This window comes from Polypterus senegalus, chromosome 3 (assembly GCF_016835505.1).
Source record: "Polypterus senegalus isolate Bchr_013 chromosome 3, ASM1683550v1, whole genome shotgun sequence".
Taxonomy (NCBI): domain Eukaryota; kingdom Metazoa; phylum Chordata; class Cladistia; order Polypteriformes; family Polypteridae; genus Polypterus; species Polypterus senegalus.
This window is the reverse complement of record NC_053156.1, coordinates 267,962,846-267,986,853: the sequence shown is the minus strand read 5'-3', so window position 1 is coordinate 267,986,853 and position 24,008 is coordinate 267,962,846. Positions and strand designations below refer to the sequence as shown.

Below are 24,008 nucleotides of genomic sequence, written 5' to 3'. Positions count from 1 at the left end.
GTGGCATCTTATCAAATGCTTTCTGAAAGTCCAGATAAATCTATACTAATAAAAGGCAAAGCCCTCACTGACTCACTCACTCATCACTAATTCTCCAAGTTCCCGTGTAGGTAGAAGGCTGAAATTTGGCAGGCTCATTCCTTACAACTTACTTACAAAAGTTGGGCAGGTTTCTACGCGTAATGGTCATAACTGGAAGCTATTTTTCTCCATATACTGTAATGGAGTTGAGCTGGATGGCCGTGGGGGGTGGAGTTTCGTGTGACATCATCACGCCTCCCACGTAATCACGTGAACTGACTATCAACGCAGTGCGTAGAAAACCAGGAAGAGCTCAAAAAAGCGCTGAAGAAAACATGCATTAAATAATTGAGAAGGCAGCGAAACAATAAGAAGCGAGTGACTGACATATACAACCATATTGATGAGTTCTGCTACTTCGGAAACAAAGCACGATGTAAATGTTAACCTAAAGTTTAAATTAAGTTCATAGACAGGCTGCCGCTGGCGTTTGTAATTTAGTGCCTGCCCATATAAAGCCGACCGTCAGCGGCAATCCAATAAAAACACTGCCGCTAAATTTTCACGGGTGAAGGACTGTGCTTATGCAGAGGAAGATGAGATGGTCAGGGTGGTGTTTGGCACAAACTCAGCGAAACTGCAAGAGAAAGTTTTAAGTGCCAGGACTAAGGTAACATTAAATACAGCCATGGACATCGCACGAGATGACACCAGCACAGCTGGGAAACTTCGATGCATGTACACCGAGCGGCTCACGTGAACTGACGCAGTGCACAGATAAAAAGCAACAGTTCCAAAGAGCTGAACAAAAACCGAATTACACAATTGAGAAGGCAGCAAAAAAATATGAAGCGTGTGATACATACAAGCATATTCATAAGTGCAGCTTCTGCGGAAACAAAGCACACGGTGGAAAAAGTGAATCTCCCGCTAAAGGAAGACAGTGTAAAAAAAAAAACAGTGCATGCAGTGTGTCAGGTCTCAGATAAAGAAGAAGACGAGCTGTTTATTGATGCAGTAAGAAACGAGTCGATGAATGAAACCTGTCATCTTTACAACGATTGACAAACACGGAATGTAACTTGAACACATCCTACAAATACGAACCTGATTGAAACAAATAATGATAATCAAATCCTTGATGACAGCAACACTCAGTAAAACTCACAAAACAAATACTGTATATTGACAGTCATGTTACGTTATTTTTAAAATGTTCCCTTTTCTTTTTCATAATTTCTTTAACACACTACTTCTCCGCTGTGAATATATATATATATACCCAGATCTACATATTCTCAAACAGACAAGACACGCCGTTGCGCAATTGTAGAGGCTTTGCCTCTAGCGCTGACATCCGAGGTTCGATTCCCGAGAGGGGATGCACTAGGTACGTACGCGCGCTTCCCGATTCATTTTACCCTCGCATCTCCTTGGTTTGGGACGTATGAAAAAATATGTGGTTAACGCAGAATCGTGTTACGTTATTTTTAAAATCTTTCCTTTTCTTAGCACAAGCACAGCTGAGAAGCTTCGATGCATGTACTCCATAACGCGTTAAAAAATAACGCATTTAATCACACTTTCAATTCCAAGCAAAGGGGAACTTTTGTCAATGCCTGATTTCCTGGTACATCGATGACACTGATGCACACATCACAGCTACAAAAATGTTAAGAGTCGGAATAAAGCGCGTTCCTACGACTAATCGGAGGCAAATTTCATTTCAAAAGACTACCCGAGTGAAGCCTTGATAAAAGCATGGTTTTGTGCACACTGAAAAGCAAGCAAAATTAGATGCATTACAGAAACCAGACTTTGTGGCTCTTACTGGGGATCATTGGACTTCCGTGACCGTTAGTAATTCTAAATACATCTAATTACAAAATGTTCAATGATCACACTGTTTTAGCCTAATGTACAAAATAATTTTGGCTAATGTTACTCAGAGTTTAAAGGTGAAGCTGGTCAAATTACCTTTTATGTTTCTGACTTATTTTTTTAAGAAGAAAAACTGCACTTTATGTTGAAATTGTGGTTATTATTATTTAAAGACAATACCATTCTGAACATGTACTTAAAGTACTTAAAATACCACTTTATTTTTAAGTCTGCCCAATTTTAGCCTGGGATAATATTTTTTCTTTCTGTTTTGAATTCAAATGCAGTTTAAAAGCATTTTTTTTTCAGAAATTAAAAGAGCTTGAGTTTACAATATTCATGTCCATGTCTATTATTTGATTCTGTCGCCCACTAAAACCCTTTTACATTAAAAAAAAACCTTTGCAATTTGGGGCAAATTTACGTGTGTGATTACATACGATTAATCAATTATATTATTATATATTATATGTGTTTATGCAGTATATATGTAGATATGTATATGTGTATATATATGTATATATATGTGTGTGTGTGCATATATATATATATATATATATATATAAAACTGTGCATATATGTGTATATATGTATATATATATATATGTCTATATTTGTATATGTATATATATATAATATGTATATATATACTGCTCAAAAGAATTAAAGGAACACTTTTTAATCAGAGTATAGCATCAAGTCAATGAAACTTATGGGATATTAATCTGGTCAGTTAAGTAGCAGAGGGGGTTGTTAATCAGTTTAAGCTGCTGTGGTGATAATGAAATTAACAACAGATGCACTAGAGGGGCAACAATGAGATGACCACCAAAACAGGAATGGTTTAACAGGTGGAGGCCACTGACATTTTTCCCTCCTCATCTTTTCTGACTGTTTCTTCTCTAGTTTTGCATTTGGCTACAGTCAGTGTCACTACTGGTAGCATGAGGCGATACCTGGACCCTACAGAGGTTGCACAGGTAGTCCAACTTCTCCAGGATGGCACATCAATACGTGTCATTGCCAGAAGGTTTGCTGTGTCTCCCTGCACAGTCTCAAGGGCATGGAGGAGATTCTAGGAGACAAGCAGTTACTCTAGGAGAGCTGGAGAGGGCCATAGAAGGTCCATAACCCATCAGCAGGACCAGTATCTGCTCCTTTGGGCAAGGAGGAACAGGATGAGCACTGCCAGAGCCCTACAAAATGACCTCCAGCAGGCCACTGGTGTGAATGTCTCTGACCAAACAACCAGAAAGACCTGCTTTTTACAGATGAGAGCAGGTTCACCCTGAGCACGTGACAGAAGTGAAAGGGTCTGGAGAAGCCATGGAGAACATTATGCTGCCTGTAACATCATTCAGCATGAGCAGTTTGGTGGTGGGTTAATGATTGTCTGGGGAGGCATATCCATGGAGGGTCACACAGACCGCTACAGGCTTGACAAAGGCACCTTGGCTGCCATTAGGTATCAGGATGAAATCCTTGGACCCATTGTCAGACCCTATGCTGGTACAGTGGCTCCTGGTGCACGACAATTCCTGGCCTCATGTGGTGAGAGTATGCAGGCAGTTCCTGGAGGATGAAGGAATTGATACCATTGACTGGCCACCACACTTTCCTGACCTAAATCCAATAGAACACCTCTGGGACATTATGTTTTGGTCCATCCAATGCCACCAGGTTGCACCTCAGACTGTCCAGGAGCTCAGTGATGCCCTGGTCCAGATCTGGGAGGAGATCCCCACAACACCATCTGTCATCTCATTAGAAGCATGCACCGATGTTGTCAGGCATGTATACAAGAACACAGGGGCCATACAAAGTGCTGCATACAATTTTGAGTTGCTGCAATTAAATTTTGGCAAAATGGACTAGCCTGCCACATAATTTTTTCACTCTGATTTTTGGGGCGTCTTTGAATTCAGGGCTCTGTAGGTTGATCATTTTCATTTTCATCAAACAATGTGGCATCCTTTCGTTCCTAACACATTACCCAGTCTATATCAGTATAGATATCCAGGAGGATTTCTTTTTCCCATTGAGATCTGATGTGTTTTCAAAGTGTTCCTTTAATTTTTTTGAGCAGTTTATATATGTTTATATATGTGTGTGTGTGTGTCTGTGTGTATATATATAAATATATATATATATATGCCAGCAACACTCATGACAATGACAAAACAATTACATTAATAATCATGTTATGTTATTTTTAAAATGTTTCCTTTTCTTTTTCATAATTTCTTTAACACACTACTTCTCCGCTGCGAAGCACAGGTATTCTGCTAGTCAATGATAAGCTCCACTTTGATCGTATGCTTTTGTTGCCTCCTCATAGAATTCCAACATGTTAGTAAAACACGACCTCCCTCTTCTGAACCCATGCTGACTGTTCAGAATAACTCCTGTCCTTGTCATGTGTTGCTCAATCTTATCCTTAATAATTCCTTCCATTAATTTTCCTGTGATGCTTGTTAAGCTTACTGGCCTATAGTTGCTTGGATCTGCCCTGTCACCCTTTTTATATAATGGGATGATATTTGCCATTTTCCAGTCCTTTGGAATCTCTCCAGTGCACAGTGACTTACTAAAAATATGTGTCAAGGGTTTATATATGTACTCACTAGCCTCCTTAAGAACACGGAGGATAAATATTATCTGGTCCTGGTGATTTGTTTGATTTCATCTTATTTAATCTGAGCAGCACTTCTCCCTCTACAATTTCCAAATCCCTCAGTACCTCCTTAGTAGTTGTGTTTACCTCTGGCAGGTTATCCACTTGCTCACTTGTAAACACCTCAGAAAAATGTAAGTTTAGGGCATCTGCTATTTCATTGTCTGTATCTTTTAATTCCCCTTTACTATTCCTGAAGAACTTGATCTCCTCCTTAACTGTTCTTTTACTACTAAAATACTGAAAGAATCTCTTGGGGTCTTCTTTCGCCTTCTCTGCTATATTCCTCTCCAACTGTCTTTTAGCCTCTCTGATATCCTTCTTAATGGTTGCCCTCATTTTCTCATACGCTCGATTCTCTTTGCAGTCATTAGTCTTATATGCCTTATACAGCAGTTTTTCCTTTGCAACTTCTTTTTAAATCTTTATTAATCCATCGTGGAGTTTTTTTAGTTTCCTATTACTTCCAAATTTAGGTATGTATCTGTCCTGCATTACATGTAAAACATTTTTAAACCTGTTCCACTGCTCCTCGACTGTCTCCACATTTAAAAGCTTATCCCAGTCTATCCTACTTAGACTTTCACATCTGCTCAAAATTTGCCCTCCCAAAGTTCAACTTAACAATTTTAGTCTTTGCATCTGTACTCTTACAAAATACTGAGAATTGTATTACATTATGGTCACTTGACCCTAGTGGTTCAATCACCTCTACACCCTCAATTCTATCCTGATTATTACAGAATACTAAATCCAGACAGGCTTCACCCCTTGTTGGTGCTTTAACATGCTGTGTTAAAAACAGTCGCTGATTACTTCTAAAACTCCTGCTCTTGTGCTCCTCCATCTGTAAGGTTATCCCAGTTAATATTTGGATAATTAAAGTCCCCATGACTATAATATCCCCCTGTAAACTTGCCTTTTGATATTACTAAAAAGATGTGTGTTGAAATTACTGTCTGAATTGGGTGGTCTATAACACACTCCTAAAATAAGACCTCTTTCCCTAATATTTTCCAGACGAAGCCACATGTCCTCACTAAGATGGGGCTCATCATCCAACTGAAGATGACTTACATTTAATTCCTGTTTGGCATAAACAGCAACCCCACCTCCTTTTCTGTTCTGTCTATCCTTCCTAAAAAATGTGTATCCCTCTATGTTACACTCATCCCCATCTTTGTTATTTAGCCAGGTTTCTGTTATTGCTATAATATCATAATTGTGCTCTGCTACATACAACTCCAACTCACCTTATTTTTGATACTTCTAGCATTAAGGCAAGCTCTTTTTAATGTGTTAATCCTTCTACATTTACATGTTTGCTTAGAATTTACATTAGTATGCATTTTTATTTCTACACCATTGTTTGTTCTTCCATGTATAGATATCAATCTGGCCTGTCCTAAACTCCCTGCCCCCCCATTCCCTAGTTTAAACAATCCTCGACTAGCCTACACATACGCCTCCCCAATACATTGGTGCCCCTCCGGTTCAGATGTAACCCGTCACGGCGGAACAGGTCCCATCTGTTCCAAAAGGAGTCCCAATGCCCCATTAACCTACACCCTTCTACCCAGCCACACGTTAAACCTTCTGATCTCCTCAATCTTACCTGGACTGGCACGTGGCACAGGCAGAACTTCGGAGAAGACTACCTTGTCAGTTCTGTTCCTTAGCCTGGCACCTAAACTTTGAATTTGGATTGTAGAACCGACATGCTATGTACAGTATGTCATTTGTTCCAGCATGGACAATGACAACAGAATCCAACCCTGCTCTGGCCAAGAGTGTATCAACCCTTCCAGGGGGGTCTCCCAACTGTGCACCTGGAAGGCAACATACTGTGCGATACTCTCTGGAGCAAACCTGTGGTTCAGCCTCCTTAATGACTGAGACCCCAACTGTTAATTACATACTCTTATAAGTTGAGAATTTGTTCTTTTTGGGTCTGATTGCATTCCAGAGTTGTGGTGACTCCTTGTTGTGCTGTAGCCATGAATGCCGTTGTGTCTAATCATCCTCTTAGTTCCAGGTGGACAGTTCATAGTGCATAAATTATGAAGAAAAGTCGAGAGAAGTCAAGCAAAAGGACACCTTTTATTGGCTAACTGAAAAGATTACAATATGCAAGCTTTCGAAGGCAACTCAGGCCCCTTCTTCAGGCAAGATGTAATTAAATTAAAAATAAGCTTGCATATGGTAATCTATTCAGTTAGCCAATAAAAGGTGTCATTTGGCTTGACTTCTCACTACATTCATAATGGCTAACACGGTACAACACCCTAGTACTAAAGACGACAAAGCAGGAGTTAATCAGCAACCCTTTGATTCTCGTTTGTGTGATGCTGCACTTCCACTTTCGCTCAAATTTCACCCATCATGCCCTTGCAAAAGTGAACAATGCTCCTTTTTTAAATTACTGTAGACATAAGCATGTTAAACTCTGGTCATGTTGTCTGCCTGTCTGGCTTCAGTCTGTTTGGATGTTTTACTTGCTCTGAGACAGCAGGTGGCAGCGATTTGCAAACTGTAGCACAAAGATTAAAAAAAAAAGTCCACTGGGACCCCCGGGGACAACATTTTGGGTTCCAAAGTAGTCTGTCTTATGCGTAAGGTGTAAGAGATCAACTATGCAAAATTTGGTCTAGAGTGGCCAAAGGGTGTAGGATTGTATAGGGAACATAGAGCTGGACAGACCGGCAGTCATCCTAGTTTATATATTTAGATGAACGAATGATTGAAGTTATCAGCGCTACGTCACTCCTCAGCTAGTCTAGTATGTCCCACTGCACATGAGGGGGGTATGAAACAGTTTTTTCCCCTCTAATAATCTTCAACAGTCGGCTTCTTCTTTGTGGGACGTCATGCTAAAATGAAATGAGCAGCTTCAGGTAGACATTAGAGGGATGCATTAAAATGAACAGCAAGCATCTTTAATTTTTTTTCCAATAAATTTATTTGATAAAAAAATGTGTCTGAGAAATTTTCCCCAAATACTGCATTGTATCATTTGCATATTCAATATTAAATAATAAACACAGCAAATAAATATAATAATTTAACACTCAGAGTGATGAACTGTATGATAACAATCTCCTTGTTCAGTTAAATAACAGAAAAGATGTGGATGTGTGTTTTATTTCCACAGACGTTTCAGTCATACTGATGTCCTTCAATCCAGTCCAGGAGGAAGTCCAGCTCACCGATGGCTTTCACTGCAGCTACTTTGACATCCAACTAAAAGAGAACAAACCAAAGAGCGTCACGAAGTGTTGGTCCTCCTAAATCGCGCGCACTTCGCACATGGTAGGCTAAGTTAGTTCAGTGTTCTCCAGCATATTTTCATCATTTGATTATAATGCTGAGTTTTCCCCCACATCCTGGAGCAGTGCACAGTATGGCTGTTGTCTTATTTCTGCATTTGGAGATCTGCAGGGTGGGTCATTTAGGGACTCCTTGGTGGGTAGTAAGCAGGGGGTTTACTACTGGGATGGCAGCAACTGAACCTTGGACAGCCTTTGAGGTTGTAAGCACATCTGGTTCTTCTGTGAAGGCCTCAGGCTATGGCTGCATTTCAGAAGTGCACTGGGTGGATGAAGCTGCTCAGTTTGAGAGTTGATTGTAGGTGAGAGCTGAGCTTCTTGTAATTTTCAAATGTAGCGAGCTGCTTTGCACATGGCGTGCATCCAAAAAAGGAAAAAATCAGGGGATGGAGCAGCTGCTGCTGACTCTAGTGGAGGGGTCTCAAGTTCAGGCCCACTGTGTCTGTAGGTTCTGTTTTTAACTGGACTACCATAAGTAAGCAGGTTTTCACAGTTTCAATCTAGAAATTACAAGACTGCTTTATTTTTCTTGGAATGTAATCTAAAGGGATCATTTGATGTTTGTATTATCATCGTTTTTATTTCAACATGTTCTGCTCATTTCAGATGTTATCTACTGAACAGCATGCTGAAAGAAGAACAGAGCAGAGAGCCCACTATGAGGCCTGACCTTATCTACCAATAAATGTGCCAGTGGCAGTTGTAGACTTTCTGTATTCAGTGACTTCTGATGTGATGCCACCCTGCCTGTTGTGTCCTAATGGCAATTAACAGATAAGGGAATTGATAGGAAAATGACAATCCAGAATAAGGAATATTGCTAACTCTACCGTGTAATAAAACACTCCTGTGTCTGTGAGTGTGTGTGTGTGTGCGTCTCCAGTCCATCTGAGCAATCTGGTTGGTCAGGTTTGGCTTTGGTGACACCATTGACAGAGGAGCCCGCTTAGTGCTGTCGAGTCCCTTCAGCATCACACATACCCATCTACCATCTCCTGAAAAAACCCCCGGCGGATGAGGGCTTACCATTTCATAGGTGCTGTGGATTTCCTCAAACCTGGTCCTGAACTCATCGTCACAGCTACAAAGCTGAAGAGCATGCTGAAAGAAAAGAGAGCAGAGAGCCCATTATGAGGCCTGACCTTCAACCACATTGGCCATTCTTAGAATATGTCACAGAAAATGATGTTTCCTGCCTTACCGCCCTGTGTTGGCTGGGATTGGCTCCAGTAGACCCCCGTGACCCTGTAGTTAGGATATAGTGGCTTGGATAATGGATGGATGGATGGATGTTTATAACTAACACTGCCTCACAGTTAGGAGACCTGGGTTCGCTTCCCAGGTCCTCCCTGCGTGGAGTTTGCATGTTCTCCCCGTGTCTGCGTGGGTTTCCTTCGGTGCTCCAGTTTCCTCCCACAGTCCAAAGACATGCAGGTTAGGTGCACTGGTGATCCTGTATTGTCCCTAGTGTGTGCTTGGTGTGTGGTTGTGTGCCCTGCGGTGGGCTGGCACCCTGCCGGGGATTTGTTCCCTGCCTTGTGCCCTGTGTTGGCTGGGATTGGCTCCGGCAGACCGCGTGACCCTGTGTTAGAATATAGCGGGTTGGACAATGACTGACTGACTAACTGATCAATGCTGGCATTCATAACCTGAAAATGTTGTAACAGGTTCCTGTGTGTGAGTGTGCGTACATTTCATAATCCTAATGAATTTCATAATCAGAAAGCCCCACATTTCCGACAGGCACATTCAGCTTGTTAAGACGCATGTCCGCTTTCCTGTTCTTGAAGAGACGCATAACTTGTTTTGGCCGAGTGGCCCGTTGACTGATCTCACTTTGTCAATTCATCTCCGGTGCGTCTCTTCAATAGTTTGTTTTTCTGGTTTGTCAGGATCTAAATGGAAGTCCCACAGGCACAGGAGCACATCTTACATAAGCATTGTAAAACTGAGCAGCAAAATAAAATGACTTCAAGGTTGGTTATAAATTGTGCACTTTGAGAATTTGTCTCTCTTAAAATATTTTTAGGACAATAAATTACGTGATGAATTTGGGCTACTGTACTTTCTCTCCTGCACCTTCTGTTTCAGGTTCTTTGCAGTTACATGTTTCCTGGATGTAATGATTAATTACAGGGTCGCAACATTTTGCTTATCAGTTGGGTGCCACCTGATTATTATTTTCGTTACCAGCGTGCGGCTCCCAGTTGCCATGGAAATTGCGTAGCGCCTTGTGTCATCAGCGTGACCTTTTAAATCCAGCACAAAGATTCATTTGGTATCCATGATTGGGATCGAAGAAAAATTCAAGACACGAAATGCGCGTTCTTTCTACACTTTCTGCTTTCCGATTCCACACGTTAATTTCTGGTTTGTGATTAGCCTTTGGTGTTCAGGGTTTGTTGTCTTTATGGTTTCTATTTGCTTCTGGTCTGACAAACTTTCATCGCCTGGTCCTGTTCTAACAGAATATTAAATACATCTTTAGTCGATTTATATTTAAAAACCTTACATTGCATCTGGAAAAAACTTTAAATTGGGCATTTTAAGAGAGAAAGTAAAGGATTATTTTATATGCGGCCTTTTTATAGTGAACACCATCCCCAGACGGTTTGACAATACAGAATTACAGATATTTCCATATTTATTTTTAACACTTTCTGAGAGAAAAACGCCAGTATCCTTTTTTAATACAGAAATTATGGAAATCAGCTATCAACTGTATGAGCTCCCTATGCACATTTTGCAGTGTATAAAAGCAATGCTACAGTCTTAAACCTCCTGGTTATTTAATGGCAGTTTACGGTTCTTTACTGGGTTGTGTGGTTCCTCATAGAGCCATTGCTTGACAAAGCACCATTTCATTCTGGGAAGGGTTCCTTCATTTTGAAGTTTGGTTCTTTGTGCTTTGAAAAACTTCCTAACATGTAGGAAAAAAGAAATCTTTAATGTGTGGTTGGCTACTTAACAGAGTGAGACAACCTGAACTTGGTTTGTTTTATTGTGTGCGGCGAGGGAGGCCTTTTAAAATCAGGAACCCTTTGAGATTTCATAAATCTGTTTGTTCATGGTTATTTATTATCTGGAGCCTGTTACATATCTAAATAAATTATGGATCATTCTGGAACCTTCATGTGGATGGGTCGTTTGGGAACCAAAAATGGTTCCTCTATGGCTTCACTAATCATGGCACCTTTGTTTCTAAGAGTGTAAGTCACGCTGTTTGCACTCTTAACTCTCATGGCTCAAAATTCTCACAGTACAGAACTGTAGTGACCAGCAATACACAAAACATCTTCTGCGGACAAAAATTATTTGATGCCAGGCTGGAAGGAAAACTAATTGCAATTCAGCTGACAGTCTTTACTGCCATCTAGTGGATAAAGCTAAATAATACATCATAGGCGACTTTTCCTCAACATTTAGCTTTCTACCCTCCAACACCCACCTTGAAGTTGTTAGGTTAAGTAAGATGTAGAATAGCCATGACTGAACTAGCAGCCTTAAAATCTGCTTTGACCTTCAAATAGCAACTTGTGTGACAGACATGATCCTAAAGTGAATATGCACAGTAACTGACCTTGAAGGCCACAACCTGACGTGACAAGTCGAGTAGCTGACATAACAATAGACAATGGCCTCCAGTGTGCTGTAAGAGTAACCTGTGTAAAGCAGAAATGCTGTGCTAATTGCAGATCTGCATTGTAAATTAGCAATGAATGCCAATAGTTGAAAAGCACATTTAGTTCTCTGAAATACACAGTGACGGTGAGTTTTATAGATGCTATTTCTTGCGAAACAAGTCATTCATTTGGATTTCTGACAACAGGAAAAGCACTTGGAGGAAAATCAGAACGATTTTTTTTTTTCCGAGGTGTGGTGTAAAAGTCATTTAACGGGAATAGAGAGTTGCAGGTAATGTTGTAGCACAGGACAAGTAGAGTGATTGGCTATAATTCTAGAACAGCTCACAACATTATTAGATGAAGAACAGAAAAATAACACATTTAGAACTAGAGTAAAGCTTGGAATAGTGCCCTTCGTGTACATTATTATACAGTAGATGAATTATTTATTCATATTTTGGACAGGGCCCTCAGTCAGGCCAGGAGTAGACCTGATAACTTCCACTCTACGAGGAACCCCAAAAATAAAAACCCGCATCCTACTGGTCCTCCCATTCCACCCTAACACTCACTCTATCCCATGGGTCATTAAACAAACTTTCACCATTTTGCAGACTGATCTTTCCACTTTGTTCCTAAACCTCCCTTCACCGCCTTCTGTCAGCCACCTAACCTACTTAAACTTCTCGTCTGCAATTCATTTCACAGGGCACAGCACATTCACCACCAGCCACTTTGAGCTGTAACGGGAGCCTCTGTGTTTTAAATATGTCGCCAACAAAACCTTTTTAGCTGGTCCCTCAGGTAAATTAAATATTAAACAAAGAACCTCCTGACAGTGTAGAAGTGTATTCTTTACACCATTTCCTGTAGTGTCCAGCCTTCTACACAGGTGACGCAGGGAGATGGCTAGCAGGCTAGATGGTTTCAGGCAGCACATTTGAGCCGTTAAAATCAAAGACTTCACAAAGCTTATTGCAGAACACTTCATGTGCTTTGATCACAGCCACTCTGGTCTCTCTGTTTGTGTTCTTTCACAGGACTTCAAAGACACTTTCAAAGAAAAAACTGAAGAAGCTGGACTCACTCTCACCTTGAGATCACATTGCTTATAATGACCAAGTAACTTTTTAATTTCTCCCTTCATCTTCTCTACTACTTATCACCTTTCCTCCTTCCATCTGGCCTGACTTTGTTCCTTCCTTCCCCTGCTATTTATAGTACCTGCTCTTTCCTTTTCAGTTGCACACATGATGAAGGCCATATAGCTGAAATGGCACTGTGGCACAGAGCTAGTGCTGCTGCCTGGCGTTAAAGAGCCCAGGTTCATGTCCAGGAGGACTTTATTTATTGGGACAGCTTAGCTATTAGCTAAATAAATGAGCTCGATGAACTGAATGGTCTCCACTTGTTTGTTAAATTTCTTATGTTCGTTTGAAACACGTTGTGTCTTTTATGGTTTTTCCTTTTCAGCATGGAAATAACCTTTAACGTTTTTTTTTCCTTTGCAGATGAATGCTGGCACAGCCATACTGTATTTAATGATTAGTATGTGATGCCAATATTTGGTGAAATCTAAGCTTTTATGACAGCACAGTACTGGAAATGCATGTTTTCTGGAAATTAGAAGCACTCTGTTCAAGGACTGGGTTGGAAGAGCAGCTTCACTTTAACAACCTATCACTGCACTTGATCTTGTGCTGTTTTACATTGACATATTAGGCACATTCTCCTTCTTTCTTCATCTGCAAACAATAACTGAACAAAAAGATATGTCCGCATTGTGTTGCATTGAGGTCCTCCTTAAGCTGTATAATGAACCTGTAAGGCCACATCGGGAACATTCTATGTGTGACTTAATAATTACATTATTATTACAAAAGGGATGTAGCTGACATAAGCTACCTGGTGGGCTGTGTGTTACCTGCTGTGCACAAAGATTGGGGGTCTTCTCAAACTTAAAGAAATTAAGGAGTGATTGATAGATATGTTTACAATGATAAAGAGGATCATTTGGTCCAACATCTTTTGTCATTTTACATTCCTTCTTTTTTAAGAAAACCGTGGAAAGTTGCATAAAGGTACATTTTATACAAAGAAGAAAAAGTATTTCCTCACAATAGTGTGGCAAAAGTTTAAATCGTGACATTTTAAAAGCATTTGATAGTTTTGTTTGTTTAACAACTCTTCAAAACTGTTAATTTTTTGTTAATCCATTCAAGAGATTTATAGGCTTACAACATCCATCCATCCATTTTCCAACCCACTGAATCCGAACACAGGGTCACAGGGGTCTGGTGGAGCCAATCCCAGCCAACACAGGGCAGGAACCAATCCCAGGCAGGGTGCCAACCCACTGCAGGACACACACAAACACGCAGCGGCCAATTTAGAATCTCCAATCCACCTAACCTGCATGTCTTTGGACTGTGGGAGGAAACCCACGCAGACACGGGGAGAACATGCAGACTCCACACAGGGAGGCCCTGGGAAGTGAACCCAGGTCTCCTAACTGCGAGGCAGCAGCGCTACCACTGCACCACCGCGCCACCCGGCTTACAACATTTGAGGATTAATTGTTCTTGTCTGTAGACGATATGCAGTACCTCTGCGGGCCAGTAGATGATGCTGTATAAATTCCTATGCTGCTTGCTTCTTGCACGTTCAACTTTGTGTGCTGCATTGGCAGCATTGACTTTGTGTCTACTGCCTTGGCTTTTTTAAAAATGGAGTACACAGGTGGGCCCAATGCTCCCTCCTTCTGATGCACTGTGTAACATAAGTGCAGAATAAATTGCACTGTGTCATTTTTAATAGTTAATCCTCGCTGTACGAGGAGACATTGAAATAAATAACACAATGATTTCTCATTAATCCAACTCACGTTTGCAAGGAACAGAGAACAGCCCTGGGCAAACCCAGACGTGGGCAGACAGGGGTCAGTGATACACTGGGGATGTGGGACGAAAAACCGGAATACCTGGATCTTTGAGTTCGTATTTCCAATCCTTTCATTTGTGTTACTTAAATTAAATGCATTATCTGAGCAACTCAAGGGCATTTGTGAATTTGCTCTGCTCTTTGCTTCATTTTTAATCAATGGATATTGGTATCAAACTATAACATTGTCACAGCCCCTAACCCAGAAGGGATATACTGGGAACACTGGGCAAGAAGGAGGACACAGCCCTGCACTGGGTGCTAGTGCCGCAAAGCCTCAGTGTATATTTGTAAATCGTTGTTATTGTATTATTTATTCATTTCAACAAGTAAGGTCATTTTATGAAATACATGTGAGTGTATTGATGAAAAGGCTCAAAATTGTGCCATGGAGTAAATAAATATAAATGAATAGTATATTGTCCTGTTAAGATAACTATTTAGTACACAACACGGTTGCAAATAACAGAATTGGAAAGAATATTTAATCTTAATGCATTTTAGGAATTACCAGATTATTTTATAATATGTTTATCATGATATACAGAGCTGTAGTTGAACACGTTCTACTTACGCATTGTCGTAAGTCTCTTTTTATTGTGAGGAAGGAGTTAGCAAGCCCACTTGTCCTCCTCCTAATGTGGGAGTTGCTGGCGGTGTAATGGCTGAAGACTTTCTCCACGTAGAAGCGCAGCGTATGGCGCAGGAAGCAACAACTTTCAGAAGGCTACAGTGAGAGAGACAGACATGTTTTTAACATTAAGAAACTGCACAGAATTATTGCCTCTTTCACTTGCCCATTTATTTTTAAGATATGCAAAAGATCAAAAGTATTTCAAGACAACTTGAATGTACAATCTTGCTGAGAGTAACCATTAATAATAATTGGGCAAACTTAGATTTTAAAGCATCAATTATCAACTTGGAGTAAGTAAAACAAATAATCACCTTGACTTTGAGCAGGATATGGTCCTTTAGAATTTGAACTTTTAGATTCCGGTCGTCACCATTCTATTAAAATCAAACAAACAAGATGTTATACAATTGAAAATACATCAACGACATACAGTAAAAGCATTCAGTTATTGGATATATGACTAAACTAACCGATTAAACTAAATAAATGAATTAATGGACAGATAGCCGTTTATGGTAATCAGTTTCAAACTAGTGTGTCTTACGTGTGCTAATTCTGCATTTTCTAGTTTGTAAAATTTATATTTGCATTTTACCCAGAGAACTTGTCACAGCACTCTGCCGCTATATTCAGTGAAGAGTGCCATACAAAAATAAACTGAATTGAATGGAATTGACCAACAATATATTAGTATTTATTCACTCTGTTAGATCGACAAATACAATGTTTTAACTTTGATTTTCTTGAATGTATTTCCCCTACAGTGAAAGTGTTTTAATGTGACAAGTCTTCGGTTTAGAATGGGATCTGATTTTCTGTTTATTTTTGGAATATAAATTAAGTGTTTAAAGCAAGACTTTAATTTTGTGAAACACGGAGCACAATTCTTTTTTGCGGAACTGTGCTATTTCCAAATGACAAGCACATTCAAAAAGCAAAATACAAGCGGGTTTGTCTTTTTTCTAGTGCCCATTATTATCCTGGATGGAATTGTACATCAGTGTGCGCTAAAGCATTTCCATTCTGTCAATTAAACCTCTGACCTATCTGTAGGAATATCATTGGACATTATAAACAAAAATGAACAGAACACTTACGATTGTGTGCCTTATTTCATTAAAATGGTCTCTCAGTTCATGAATGTGGATGCTGACTTCACACTTCCCAAAATGTGCTTTCCAGGCCATGATGCTTGGTGCAGAACAGCACAGTAAAACCACCAAGTAAAATGAGGACATTCTGAGATGAATTATTGAGGATGTTTAATTGTGTGGACCTAGAAATACAACACAGATTTCAGCAATTATGTGAAGTCATGGTAACATAATATAATCTCAGTATCTATAATTTCTGCTTCTCTTTTTGAAGTCACAGATTTGAAATGTGGCACTGATGTCCATTTCACCATAAGTCAGGGCTCTGACAAATCAATTTCAGCCTTGTCCTCCCCAGTGGGCACCCAAGGGTTATTACAGTGTGACTTATCAACAAATCAGCAGATGAATGGCACCACACAGGCAGTGATGAGGGTGTGACAGTCAGCAAGTTTACCCTTCAACTAACAAATCTGACTTTGATTCCTGTTCATTTCATTGCCTAGTGGGCAAATATTAGTTTGGTTTTGTCCCCCCTGCCCATCAGACCTTAATTTATTCTTTGTTAATTAATATTGACTAATTTTAATTTTATGTTTTTAACACTTTTCTTTCTTCAATCTATAAAGCACTTTAGCTACATCATTTGTATGAAAACGTGCTTTATAAATAAATGTTGTTGTTGTTAAACCTTTTAAAAATCAAGCCATTTCCTTAACTATTTTGGGATGGCTGTTAGCTGGCTTGCGTAGAGCCATATTGTCGCCAGAGTCATTTGCTGCAACTTGGGGTAGCAAGTGTAACCTCACACTGCGACACCACTTTAGATTAGAAGACATGTGGCGCCTCAAGTCCACTGCTCATTGAATTTGATGTCTTTGGGTTTCTGTTGCTGAGCATTAAGACCCTGCTTTATGACATCGCAGGCTAACTGTAAATCTGATTGGTTGAAAGTAAATGACAGTCCAACAGTAGTGACTCGGGACAGAATGAATGGATATACATACATGATAAAAGAGAATCCATATTTATTCAGCGGTTTCCTTTCATTCCATCAAAAAACTGCTTTAGTTTCAAACAGCTGCATTATCCCTGTGAGACATGATGTTAGAACAAGACATCTCCAAACCAACTGCTTCTCTCACAGGCAACTGTATGTCTCTTGCTCAGACAAGTTTAAAGTAAAATTTACAGTAATGTTTTAAAATAAAACCCAGGCAGTGCTCAGAAACACACCAGTATAATCCCATCACCACTGGCCATAAGATACCAACTAATCCTGGTCAAGGCACCAGTCCATCACAGTGTATAACACAAAAGGTTGGTCACAAATGCAGAATGGATGATTTACTTATTTTAATAACTTTTATTAATAATATATTATTAATAAACTTTGGATTCATTTACTGAAAAGTTTACTTTTTTTAATTCCATTTATAACTTCAAATATTGACTTTTATCATAGTAAACACAGCATTTATTTAAAATTTGTTAATTAAAATATATTTCTAGTTTGCTTTGATTTATTACATTTGACTTGACTCTATGGAATGTTATCTGTTTCTAATTAAAATAGCGTATTTCTATTTTAATTCTTTTAATATGACACTGTCCATACCTTCCATTTCTGAATTCAAATCAATTATTATAATTCTCACTAATGATAGATCAACAGATACTGTGGACAGGGTATTCTTTGGCCATTCAATCTTAATTGTCCTATTCTGCTTATCCCAGAAGGAAGTGACAAGTTAAAGCTGGGCAGGATGCCAGTCCACCGCAGGGACCACTCACTCATCTGGAGTCAATGTAGAATCGTTAGTTCACCTCACATGCATGTCTTTGGGATGTGTGGAGGAAAACTTACACAGAAGAGGACAGAACATGCAGTCTCCACACACACAACCAACAGGATACTTGATCCATGAATGCTAATCATTGCATAATCTAATCTAATCTAAACTAATCTAAACTAATCTAATCTAATCTAATACATATTATACATGTGAATTATTGTTAAGAAATGAGATTTTCTGACTTTGTTTTAAGCAATCAGACTGAGTATTTCCTCCAAACTCAACATGTGTGGTAGAGAGAAGCTCCATCCGTACTCACCTTTTCTCCGGGTGCTGCCTTGTGATGCTCTCAGTGGAGGCTCTCCTTCATCTGTGCATCTCCACTCACTCCAGGGCCTCTTTATATAAGGCAGTTTGAGGAAATTCTCTACATGTATGATGAAAAGACTTCTGGAAATTCTCTGCCTGGTTAGGTGCTGTTAAGGTGTAGCTCATTTTCTGAAGGAAGTGGTGCATATTTGACCTGCCAGAATTAATTGTGCATAGGTTTGAAGCTGCTCATAGAAATCACATAGAAAATGATAAGAAAATCCCAAAACATGGGAGGAAAAGTGTTTCGCCATCGTTTCGCAATGTAAAGGCAGAAACATAATGGGAAGTCTAAATCAATTTGTTCTTATAATTCCAGCATGTTATATATCCACATTTCAAATACAGTATAATTATACAGTATTAAAACTGAAAACAACATGCAACAAAGCCTCCAAAACCATAATGCTGACCTAAAGCTTCTTATATATAAATGCTGTGAGCCACTAGGGGCGTACCGCCACCCTCACCCCCGACACAGACAAGCAGGGCACAGGTTCATTTGAACACCCGTGTTTATTTACAGTCTAAGAGCACCAGTTACCAAAATCGCAACACACAGTCCATACCCTTCCTTGCCACCAGTCCATCCGTCTCCACTCTTCCTTCCTCAGGTTTTCTATCACCTTCCTCCTGACTCTGGCCACCAAATGGTGGGACTGGCCCCTTTTCATAGGACACCTGGAAGGAAGATGTGATATCATCTACTGTTAAATTCTGCTCCGCACTTTTAAAATTTTTATTTTTCTACTATATTGAGGATTACTTATGTTCTGTTCTTTGTATTGTATTGTATTGACCCCCATCTTTTTGACACCCACTGCATGCCCAACCTACCTGGAAAGGGGTCTCTCTTTGAACTGCCTTTCCTAAGGTTTCTTCCATTTTTTCCCTACAAGGGTTTTTTTTGGGAGTTTTTCCTCGTCTTCTTAGAGAGTCAAGGCTGGGGGGCTGTCAAGAGGCAGGGCCTGTTAAAGCCCATTGCGGCACTTCTTGTGTGATTTTGGGCTATACAAAAATAAATTGTATTGTATTGTATTGTATTGAGCCTCTTCCGCCAACACCTCTCGGTGTAGTGGAAGTGTAGGCAAACAAGGCCCTGGAAAGTTCCATGCGCCCCCTGGTGGTGGCCACGGGCCCCAAAAGGGTTAAGCTCTTATACTCATAACCTGTGGCCCTACTGGAAACCAAGGGGGCTGCCCTCTATCGGTCCAGGGGAAAAACTGTCCCGATAATCCTGTTCCCCGATCCTTCCACACTTTGGGTATCCTGGTCGGGTAAGGATTTCAGCCATCCAACACAATGTTTATATGTGGAAGTGTGTGTGTTTTTCTGTCTGACCCGGAAATGTAAGACAGCCCGGAAGTGCGAGGCTACAGCAATGAAGCTCAAAGAGCCGGCAAGGTGGCCCCAAGTTAACAAGTCGGAGACAAACTTGCTTACCCGCTGAAAGACAAGGTGAGTGAGCACGTCCGCAAAACTAAACCACTGACTCTGCATTTCAATTTTTGTTCTGACAATTTCAGTAGTTTCTAGGAGCCCAGGCTTACACAGCTAGTATGTAATAATAAAAAATACAAGCACATATTTTACATCTATAAATATATTTAGATATTTCTGTCCATCCACTCTCAAACAGTCTTAGTGTAGTGATAGAGATATGGAGGCTGCAGCCTATCCTGGCAGCACTGGACACAAGCAGATGTCTGTCCATTGCAGGGCACACTCATACACAAACACACACACACACACAAACACACACACACACATTCTAAAAGGACCAAATTAAAACAATGTCACATTATCAGACTTCTAGGCATTGGGTGTGCCAGACTTGCCAACTGTATTTGCTAATCTTATCACTGGACTCTGTCAATTTATATGACTAAAAACCGCATTATCAGACTGCATTTACAGCCAATAGTGTGCTGCCTGATGGAGTCGGTGCTGTTTTAAGTGTTAACAGCTATGGTGAGTCTACCTAAGGTTTTTTCCCATTTTGTTGATGTATGTAAAACACGAGACATCAGATCGAAGGGCTTCTCTTCTATTTGTGATGCCCAAAGCCCCTGTGTTCCTTATTCCTTGTTGCTATATTCTATGCATTGCACTTCCGGATGAGCATTTATTAGTCGTTGGCTCTCATGCACACACAGCCTGCTCCTACGACCAAAGTCAAACTCAAACTTATTTGATTTTGGCAAACCAAGTCATGAACCTGTGGGACAGTGTCACTGTGCAGGTCACATTATGTGACTGGCTTCATGTTAGCATGGCGCTGACTGCATCTGACTTACTCTGATTATGTAAACGAAGGCTACAACTTAAAATCACTGGAAAAGTCCCGTAATGGCCTTTACAGTCACCAGCCAAAACTGTACATATTCATGGTGTGAGAGAAAACCCCATTCAGATAAAGGGACGAGCTTATACAAGGGGAGAATATCACAAAAGTGTGACAGGGGCCATCACTGATGGATAAAACTCATCCAAACTAAGAACTTAAGCAAGATATCATTGACATCATGTGCCAGATACCACAGTGCAGGATAAAAAAAAAGAAAAATGATGTAGGAGAATGTAGAAATTACTTTTTTAAAAGGCCCCAATAAAACTATTGTTATGTTTTAGATGGTAATATAAATACAAAAAAATAAAATACACCAGCCTTGATTTAAGCACTGAGCCCAGGTGGCCTGTCTGGCCAAGTTGGGGTCCCAACAATAAAGTATCTGCCTTACATTGTACTTTTATTTATCTTCTTTAAGTTTTATGCAGGCCTTGGAACTGCAGTGTACACGCTGAACAACAGGCACCAAATATTCCTGTAAGCTATCTTGTAGCAACCCTTCAGAGCAAGAGGCCAAAATATAGAAACTATTTGAAAATAAAATCAAATTAAATAACAGATTAAAAAACAAAGTATACATAATAGGTGTGTTTATTAAACAATGCTGTCCCAAATGAGGGATAAATAAAAGCAGTAAACAAGTACGAAATGTGGATTCTCTATGCCTGCCTATATGGCTACTAACCTCCTACCTGCCAATTTACCATCTCAAGTACACCAAAGTAAACCCCTCTCAAACCATTTATTCCTCTCCTCAGATTTACTTAACAATAAAGGTATAAACTAACCTCTTGGGTTCAATTATTAATGGGAACAGGAAGAAATGGCAAAACCAGCTCTACAACTTTCACCAGTAACATCTTGTCTCAGTGCCAACCTTGTACCCTGAGTGTTAAATCCTAGGGACCTCTAGTGGCAGGCTGCTCACTGACTGGGACTGCTTTTACTTCCAAAAGTTTACTTAACTGAGTTTACCGCCAATAGAGGGCTTCACAAGAGCATCCTCTGTGACCTTAAGGGATCACAGTTACACAAGAAATGGCCAATCTCACTTCTCGGCTATGCTAATGGCAATCATAGATAAAAGCACTGATTTAAATTTTCACTCAAAACTTAATAGCAGTAAAGATAAGTGATACTGAGAATGACAAAAGTGGGCTCAGGTTGTCTTCATGAAGTTTCAGATGACAATTCCCAGATGCCTTCCTTACTTTAGGTGCACATTATGGATCCTTAATCAAAAAAAAAAAAAGAAAATGATTTCTTGCTTTCTTGGAAAGTGTCTGGCAGCAACAGATAGTAGGTGCAATGAAAGTGTCTGAGGTTCCTCTTAAAGTGTTCATGTCTGCAACTGAACTGAAAGTGTTATATTTCATTGCAGAAGCTGAGAGAAAATAAAAGGCAGTTGCTCTCCCACGTTCTTTCCCAAAAGCAGCACCTGGCTTACTTGTTTTAATTTTGACAGCAAAGAGCTTATAGTTTTCTCAAAATACATAGAAAATGTTTTTGAATCATTATTTCAAAGTCAAGGTTACTTTCCAATGGAAATTAAAAGATGTACTTTCTGACTAAACAAAACACTATGAATCCTACTTTTCCTTTTAGCTTTTCCAAATAAACATTGCATTTCTGTTCAGCTTGACAAGGTGCTTAAGTTAAAGCTTATTACCTGAAATCTGCTAGCTGACATTTTTAAGTATCTTCCATACCATATCCACCTGTCTCTCTCTTTCTTTCTATCCCCAAGAACTGAGCACTTGTTCGAAACTCATCTCCCAACTTCTTCTAGCTGTTGGAATAGCGTTATATGCCTGGAGCCACTTCGGCAAAGCTCCCTTTGGTGCTCCTGAAATCCTGAGGCTTAATTTACCATTAAAGGATTAGCTAACGACTATGTCATATTATGTGATGTTTCCAGTGATTTTCAGTCATACTCATCACTTACAGGGTCATCTCTCCAAATAGTTTATGACTTACTCTGCCAAAATCAAACATTTTTGATTTTGTCTTTTAGTCATAGGAGCTTCTGCTCATGAGAACCAACAACCAATGAATGGTTATCAGAAAGTGCAATGCATAAAATGCAATGAAGGGGAATAAGAAACCCCAGAAAAAGAAGAGAAGCTTGTCTGTCTGATGTCTCATGTTTTATGTACCACAACAGAATGGAAAAAAGAACAAAAGAGCTGAGATTGTGGCTGAACTCACTATCGATGTTAACCCTTGGTTTCACGCTATGTTAGGCAGCATGCTATTGGCTATCATATAAAGGAGCAAGCAAGACTGGAAAGTCAGCATTCAGTTGGGTAATGTGGCATAGGAAGTGATATTTCACTTGTTTAAATTGACATGATCTGGCAAATCTGACATACCCCATAAATAAAAGTTGACAATATGACATTGGCTTTATGTGCCTCCCACAGACAGATGACAAAGAGCAAACCAAACAGCAACAAAGATAACAACTTTATGAGTATCAGCAGGCAGAGTAGCCTTATGACCTTAGGGCAAAATCTACTGGTTTGGGTGATAATGGTTATATAACATTTTCAGAAAAGAGAATGGATGTGCTTGAAGTTGGCCAGTATGCAGTAATGGCACCTCTTCCAAGTTTAACACAGAGTATTAGCACCTGGAACTATAAATGCAACGTTGTGCAAACCATAGACATAAAACAGCTAAAATGATATGGATATATTATACGGATGAATGAAACAAAGTATCCAAAACAAAGGTGTCTGAAACAAACGTGAGGGAAAAAGACAAAGGGGAAGACCTAGAAGGGTATGGGAAGAAAGCTTGAAAACAGCAGCTATAAAGAGAGGGTCGACCATGGAACAAGTGAAGATCCTGGCAAAAGATAAGAAGAAATAGAAGCAATGGCTCAAGACCCCATCGCTGTAAGGTATAATGAGTGGAAGTAAAGTAAGGAAGTAAGTAAGTAAGTAAGCATTAATACCATTTCTTAGTGTACCAGTGAGCACAAGCACCTCTTCTTTATCTTTAATAAGAGAATTGCTCTTTGATCGAATTTTTGTATCACAACGAGGCAATGCTCTAAGTTTCACCACACCGGTACCCCTCAGGAATCTTCATTGCGGAGAACTCCCCAGTGCTGTCAGTATATCATGATGATCTACTTTTCATTGTAGCGGCCTGTTTTCTTAGAATAGCAGTGAGTACCGGCACCTCATCATGAATCTTCACGGGCAACCCTGTTCCCACCAACTATTTTATCTATCTATCTATCTATCTATCTATCTATCTATCTATCTATCTATCTATCTATCTATC

General features: G+C 39.8%; 1 protein-coding gene across 1 annotated transcript; it reads right to left on the bottom strand.

Moving 5' to 3' along the window:
- Nucleotides 1–7,655: 7,655 nt before the first annotated feature.
- il19l (interleukin 19 like) lies at nucleotides 7,656–18,398 on the bottom strand. The gene is made up of 6 exons (XM_039750004.1): nucleotides 18,315–18,398; nucleotides 16,203–16,381; nucleotides 15,417–15,479; nucleotides 15,043–15,195; nucleotides 8,929–9,003; nucleotides 7,656–7,816 (listed from the first exon to the last, which is right to left on the bottom strand). The coding sequence occupies exons 2-6, from the start codon at nucleotides 16,341–16,343 to the stop codon at nucleotides 7,733–7,735; spliced, it is 516 nt and encodes a 171-aa protein (XP_039605938.1). The 5' UTR covers nucleotides 16,344–16,381; nucleotides 18,315–18,398; the 3' UTR covers nucleotides 7,656–7,732.
- Between the last annotated feature and the right edge of the window lie 5,610 nt (nucleotides 18,399–24,008).

Coding starts and splice junctions, on each gene's coding strand:
- il19l (XM_039750004.1), bottom strand. CDS start 16,343: ATGTCCTCATTTTACTTGGTGGTTTTACTGTGCTGTTCTGCACCAAGC. Junction 9,004..15,042: donor AAAGAGACTTACGACAATGC/GTAAGTAGAACG, acceptor CTTTTCTTTCAG/CATGCTCTTCAGCTTTGTAG. Junction 7,817..8,928: donor TCCACAGCACCTATGAAATG/GTAAGCCCTCAT, acceptor GTTCTCTTTTAG/TTGGATGTCAAAGTAGCTGC.